Here is a 7,781-nt window from a genome sequence, read left to right on the forward strand (position 1 = left end):
ATTACAACCTTAATCTCAACTAGTCTGGGGTTGGCCAGTATTGTTTTAAACCAAGACGTTTCACACCCAGGTGGCTAGCCCAAGTAGCAACCGTGTAGAACATCATATTTACTTATCCATGTAAAGTTCATATGACGATGGGGCAGAGTTGGAACGTTCCCTTCTAAGGAACTGGCTTTGACACTGGAATTGATTGTCTTTGAAGGGATTTCCAAAGGAGTGTTTCTTCAACATACTTTTTACCAGGATCTGTAAAAAGAAAAAAGAAAACTCAAGTCTCATCTTACTTTAAAAACTACCTATCTCTCGGGTGTTCCTAAGCATCTCAGTATTGTTTTACCCTAAAACTACCTATCTCTCGGGTGTTCCTAAGCATCTCAGTATTGTTTTACCCTAAAACTACCCATATCTCGGGTGTTCCTAAGCATCTCAGTATTGTTTAATCCTAAAACTACCTATCTCTCGGGTGTTCCTAAGCATCTCAGTATTGTTTTACCCTAAAACTACCTATCTCTCGGGTGTTCCTAAGCATCTCAGTATTGTTTTACCCTAAAACTACCTATCTCTCGGGTGTTCCTAAGCATCTCACTATTGTTTTACCCTTAGTTAATTTTACTCATTTATTATTTAGTTTTGTCTTATTATTACACAAACAATCAACAATTAAAATCATTTTGAAACAGAAGAAAATTATACATATAAGGTTTAGACTGTGTATCTGTAATGTCTGACAATGTCTCTTTTATGGGTAGCCACAGGTGATTCATCTCAATACGGATAATTTCCATTTACCATCTTTTTGGTCTGTAGTAGGTAGGAATATGACTGTACGATCTTATTGGACCTCAGAGAGCACATATTACTTCCTTTTAACAGGTTGGTTATGGGTTGAAAGGATGTGTTCATTATGTATTTTTTACTTTCAATTTCATGTATCTTGTGCTGAGATTTTCCATAATTGCTTTAAATTTACTTCATAGTTTCCAGAGTGTCAAAAGTTTTTGTGATGCAGTGATAATTTTTGTGTAATTATAAAAGCATCTATTGCAAAGTTTCCTGTAAAAGGTGTGTATCTGTTGTCTTAATATGTTAATTGCTCCACAGATTTTTTGTACTGATACAACAGAAACACCTTGTCTTAACATGTTAACTGCTCCACAGATTCTGCAAATCGAGACAGCACTCATTCTTCCTGTTCCTAAAGTCCAAAATTCTATGAACAATCCATTTCAGGACTACACACCTAAAGATGGCAAAAACTCAAACACAGTGTTTCGTTTAGCTAAAAGTTATATTATTTTTAAGATTATTAAACATAGAATAAAATAATGTTTGGAGATGGCTTGAATGGGTAATTAAGAAAAACTTTAATACAAGAACATCCACCTGTATTTTAATGTTCTAGGCTGCTTACATGTTTTTTTTTCTTCTGCTTGTACTCTTATTATAAACATGTGGTATAATTAAAACTGTCCTGAGGTATCATTGCTATCAAGTTAATGAAGCTTTTGTATTTCTCTCTCTGTTGGATCGAGTCTGTTAAATATACTGATTTAATAGATAAGTAAACATTTAACATGTCTCGATAGATTTTAGTTATCATCTCACAGGTGAAAAAGGTAGTTACATTAGGACAGTTTTGGTGAGTTATTACTAAACTGAGTAAAAATAGTGGCTTTGCCATGTTAACTAACTATTTTATTCTCTTTCGATGACAAGAACCTACTTTGAGACTAATAATACTTGTACATTTGCTGTTATGTTAAAACCAAGAGATGGAGACCTTACTATCTAACTTGCCACATTACTAAGCTAAGGGTGGGTTGAAACCAAGAGATGGAGACCTTACTATCTAACTTGCCACATTACTAAGCTAAGGGTGGGTTGAAACCAAGAGATGGAGACCTTACTATCTAACTTGCCACATTACTAAGCTAAGGGTGGGTTGAAACCAAGAGATGGAGACCCAAATATCTAATATGCCACATTACTAAGCTAAAGATGGATTGTAACCAAGAGATGGAAAGCCAATTAGACTTACCACACTATTAAGCTAAGGGTAGATTGTAACCAAGAGATGGAGAGCCAACCAGACTTACCACATTGTTAAGCTAAGGGTGTATTGTAAAGAAGAGACAGAAATCCTTCCATTAAACGTGACACACTACTGAACTATGAGTACACACCATATAATAATTAAAAAAATACAACTTACAAGAGTATCGAGTTTAGGAACTGACCACACACACTGGTCAATCTCTTCTTGTGTAACTTCAATAAGTACACAGTTTCCTTCCTCAGTGAGAAGAGGATAGGTATTGAATTTTGTAACCCATGAATGGGCCTAGAAAAATCAGAAATGGTTACTTTAAATATTGTGCAATAATTCATATAATACAGAGCATTACAACTACTGTTATAAAACATAAGTGATACTGTTATTATATACTATTAGTTCTATAGTATTATATTATTATTAATGATATTATAGTAGGTAAGTCACTGCTGCATACTTTCCTGATGTACTGCATACACAATGCTTTTTTATTTGCATATTTTACTAATACATTTCATTGCTGCAAGATCACATAAGTTGCTGCCACATACTTTACTGATATACTACATACATGAGGTAAGTTATGTCAGCTAGAGTTAAGATAATGTAGCGAACACTGGAGTGTAAACATATTTTATGGAGAGAAACAGCCAGTATCCAGTAAAATTCTTTAATTCCTCATCGTTTCACCTTATGGCTTCCTCCTCGAGGTGGATTCCTGTACATGGTAAGGAGACCTCCCAGGGAAGGTACTGGATTTTCAGTTACCTCCTCTGGGATCTAAATTTCCACCCAAAAGTTTGCCATGTGTGGCAACCGTGAAGGGGAGGAAAGGATCCTGGTGGTTGAGTGGTGTCTGGAGCACTGCAACACACCACTTCTTTGGCTCAAGATGCAGAACGATTATTCGTTCATGCCCTCAGTCGCTGGAATCTCAGTCTAATGCCAGAGATCTGCCTACTCGAACAAGGGCAGGATCCATGGAGGTCGACAGACCTGCTTCTAGTAAAGAAAAACAGCGTGGTCATAAACAGAAGGGTTTTCCACCAAGTTCTCATCCACCTATGTAAAAATGGCCACTTTGATACAGTGAAACTGTCGAGGTTTTCGTTATGATCTGGATGACATTAAGGCCTCGATCGATTCCTATCTTCCTGTGTGTCTTTCCTTACAGGAAACATTCCTGAAACATGTTGATGCAGTCACCTTTTAGCAATTTTCTTTATACCGGCATGACAGGTTGTATAATGGACAAGTGCATGGAGGGGTGGCACTGTTGGTCGACCAGCACATGCCCACCTTGTCTGTGTCACTCAATAAATTCTTGGAGGCCGTAGCCATCCATGTTTCCTTGGGTCGTACCATCACTGTCTGTTCTCTGTACCTGTCTCAATCAGACCTTGATGCTCTTGTTGAACAGTTGCCATCTCCCTCTTTAATCCTGGGAGACTTTAATGGACACCAGCCCCTCTGGGAATGCTGCTTATATTGATGGGAGGGGTCATTCCATAGAGCATATGCTCTTAGATCACAACCTTTCTTTCTTTCTTCAATACTGGATATGTACTTATTTTCATGCACTCAGTCTTTTATCACCATTGATCTCTATCTGCTCCCCTTCACTTTTCTCCCGCTTTTCTTGAAGGATTGACAGTGACCCATGGGGCAGTGGTAATTTTCCTATTGTTTTGAGGGAGATTGACCATGGTCGATATCACCCGACCCACATGCTATGGTGAAAGTTGGACCAGGGCAACTGGTTCTTTTGCACTGCTCTCTCAGAACTTGATCCTGCCCTCGTCTGTCTGCCATCAATAGAAGACTGCGTGGTAGCAGTGACTGACTTATTGTCCAGGCAGCTGCTCACTCTATTCCCAAGACCTCAACATATTTTCCACAGTATCCTCGCTCTGGTGGAGTACTGCCTGCCAGGAAGCATGGAAGGCTCAAAAACGGGCCTGGGATACCTTTTGCAGGTATCTCACTCTTTTGAACTGCATTGCTTTTTGGCCAAAAGGAATATTGGATTAAGTTTACAACTAGCATCTTTTCTACTACCAGTTCCAAAATCATATTGGACAAGAATCAGAAGGTCTATGGAAGGTATGCTTCTCATCCCCTTTCCAATAGCCGGGAAGTTGCTGATGTCCAGAGCATCACTGATACTATTGGCAAAAGCTTTTCTCGTGCATCTAGCACTTCTGTTTCTTGGCCATCAAGTCTCGGGCAAAGCGATCGCTTCTTTCCTTTCAGGCCGATCGTTTCTATGACTATAATCGCTCCTTTACACTGGTGGAACTGAACCTTGCTCTTCATCGGTCTGGCACTACATCAGTCAGACCTGATGATGTTCACTATGAGATGCTGCACCATCTCTCGCCTGCCTCTCTTGCTATTCTTCTGGTTGCTTTTAACTATATCTGGCAGGAGAATGTTTTTCCTGATGCTTGGTGCCAGGCTATTATCATCCCCTTCTCTAAATCTGGGAAGGATCCCAAGATTCCTTCTAATTATCATCCAATTGCTTTGACTAGCTGTCTCTGTAAGGTCTTAGAGAGGATGGTTAATGCTTGTCTAGTTTGGTTCCTCAAATCAAACAACCTCCTCTCACCCACCCAGTGTGGGTTCTGTTGACAGCGCTCCACCATGGACCACTTGATTCGACTTGAAATTTCGATCAGGGAAGCCTTCCTCAAGAAGGACCATCTTGTTTCCATGTTCTTTGACCTTAAGAAAGCTTACGGCACCATGTGGAGGTATGGAATTTTGAGGGACTTCTACTTATATGAGTTTCGTAGCCATTTACCCGTTTTTGTTCAGAACATTTTACAGGACAGCCAATTCCAAGTTTGTGTGGGTTTGACTCTTTCCCGTTTTTTCCACAGGAACTTGGAATCCCTCAGAGCTGTGTCTTTAGTGTCACACCTTTTAGTTTCAAGATTAATGCTATCATTACACAACTTCCTCCAGCTGTTGCAAATGGGCTTTATGTTAACGACTTCCACATCTTGTGTTGGTCATCGAATATGAGGTTTATTGAGCAGCAGCTTCAGACTGCCCTCAATCACAGCAAATGGTTTTATCCTTTTCTTTTTCAAACCCGTTTGCATGCATTTTTGCCATCAGCAAGGTCTACACCCCGATTCTGAGGTCTGTCTTGGTGATGTTGTTCTTCCCGTGGTCCCTGAGGCAAAGTTCTTGGGGCTTATCTTTGACGACTTTCATTCCACACATCAAATAGCTATGATTCAAGTGTATGAGGGCACTGAACATCCTTCTATGCTCAAGATCTATCGTGCCCTCATTTGATCCAAACTGGACTATGGGTCTTTGGTCTATGACTCTGTCAGGACCTCGGCTGGATCCCATTCATCATCTGAGGCTTCGGGCTTTCCGTATTTCTCCAGTCCACAATTTGTACACTGTTTTCCACAAACCTCCTCTTCACCTCCATCATTTGCACTTTCCTCTACTGTATGCTACCAAGCTTTGATCCTTACCACAGCATCCTACCTGGGATTGTGTCTTTCTTCCTCGGTGAACGATGCTCTTTCAGAACAGAAAGCCTGCAACTCCCACCATTGGCCTTCGTATCCAGGCGCAGCCGGCTGACTTGGGTCTGACATTGGATGATGTTGCGGTCCCCAATGATCAATCCATTCTACCATGGCTTATTACCATCCCCAACTCTGACCTTTCCTTGAGTCATCTGAGAAAGGCAGATTCTCCTGATTGGAAGTACCATCTTCTCTTTGTGGAACATCTTTTGAACCATTCTTCTCTTCCCATTTACATTGATGGTTCAAAATCTGGTGACTCTGTAGGCTCTGCCATGGTTTGCTGTGGCTTGTTAGTTGCTCACAGGATCCCCTCTACAGTTTCTATGTTCACTGCCAACTTGTATGCTATTTGTCTTGCCCTGGATCATGTAGAAGCTATGCAGAACAGTAATTGTACTATTTACAATGATTCTCTTAGCTCTCTACTGGCCTTGGAATTGCTTAACGTTAGTTCTCACACTGTTCTTGTCGATATTCAACAACGACTGCCTCATTTATCTCTGTCTTCTGTTTCCATCCAGTTTTTCTGGATACCTGGCCATGTCTGTATTCGTGGGAAGGAGCTCACTGACACTGCAGCTAAGTCCGTCTACTCTGGAGCCGTCAAAACCATGCCTGTCCTATACATGGACTACGGTCCGGTATTCAAGGTTCGGCTTCTTGCCAGTCGACTTGGGGTGAGTAACATTATAACAAGATTTTTCAGATCAAACCTTCTGTTGCTCTTTGGCCGTCTTGTTTCCGTAAGGATCGGAAGGATAAGTTGTCCTGGCTAGGCTATGCATTGTTCACAGTTTTTTAACTCATCGTTTTCTTTTATCTGGTACTTACCCACCATTGTGTAGCCTTTGTGACACTCAAGTCACACTAGCCCACATTTTAATGTCTTGCCATCTTTACGACTGTGAGTGGCAGCACCATTTTAGACATATCTTTTCTCTGAGTTTATCACTGACGTTGGATGGTGTCATTAGCGATGGTGACACTGTTGAACTTGATTGTATTTTTAATTTTTTATGAGCAATTGGCCTTTTTAATTTTATTTAAATTTTTTTATCTGAATTTTGGACATATTTTAGTTTTATCTCGATTTATTCTTACATTTTATAACAATTTTACGTTCACTGGTTGTTTGGCACAGATAGATTAGTCGCTTTACACCATAAAATGCCAACCAACCTCATGGCTTTATCAAGAGTTAGACACCATTGAACACAAGCCCAGAACAAAGAGCTGATGTAATTCAAAATTACAATGTGTTCTTAAGTTTTGTTTGATATATTGCCACTTTATCAATAATAAGAAGGTACTATAATAAATGTATGATAAGAATATAAACACAGTGAATAAAATATTAATTGCACAGGCAAACTGTGAGTGTAATTATAACCACATATATAGACACTGTAAATTTTACTTGATTTTACTTGATTTGTAACTTATTGCCAGAAAAACAACTGTATCCCATGAAATCTAGGTCTTCTGAAGAAATGTATGATGAAAGACATAGTTTAAAATATCTTTTGTGATATCTCTAATGAAAGATATACTGATGAAATTGAGAGGCCTATAAAAGGGAATTCCATGCTATGTGGTGGGTGAGATTAATAGGAGTTTGGTTACAGAACATTTCATTACTGAGCATGCATGGATTGCCCAAATATGATCATTCTTTTGCATTAAATTAGAAAGAAAATGTCATGGTTTTCTGGACATAAAATATAAGGAATACATTCTCATTAGATCTTAGAAGCCTTCAGTTAGCAAGGATGCAGGGTGGCCACTTTAAGTGGTGGATTATATGGATTTTTTACTTGATTTGTACATTCTACAAATATATTTCATACCTGCTACACAAGTTATGGTACATTCTACAAATATATTTCATACCTGCTACACAAGTTATGGTACATTCTACAAATATATTTCATACCTGCTACACAAGTTATGGTACATTCTACATATTTCATACCTGCTACACAAGTTATGTACATTCTACAAATATATTTCATACCTGCTACACAAGTTATGGTACATTCTACAAATATATTTCATACCTGCTACACAAGTTATGGTACATTCTACAAATATATTTCATACCTGCTACACAAGTTATGGTACATTCTACAAATATATTTAATACATGCTACACAAGTTATGGTACA

At 39.0% G+C, this 7,781-nt stretch overlaps 1 protein-coding gene across 1 annotated transcript in view; it reads right to left on the minus strand.

The window, feature by feature from the left end:
* Positions 1-23: 23 nt before the first annotated feature.
* The window catches only part of LOC106472315 (calcium/calmodulin-dependent protein kinase kinase 1-like), a gene marked incomplete at its 5' end in the record, with an annotated part of 15,978 nt that continues 8,220 nt past the window's right edge, over positions 24-7,781 (minus strand). Inside the window, 2 exons of the mRNA XM_022400923.1 lie at positions 24-249; positions 2,216-2,344. Coding sequence (XP_022256631.1) covers positions 109-249; positions 2,216-2,344 — 270 coding nt within the window. The remainder of the gene's footprint in view (positions 250-2,215; positions 2,345-7,781) is intronic.

This window comes from Limulus polyphemus, unplaced genomic scaffold (assembly GCF_000517525.1).
Source record: "Limulus polyphemus unplaced genomic scaffold, Limulus_polyphemus-2.1.2 Scaffold5241, whole genome shotgun sequence".
Taxonomy (NCBI): domain Eukaryota; kingdom Metazoa; phylum Arthropoda; class Merostomata; order Xiphosura; family Limulidae; genus Limulus; species Limulus polyphemus.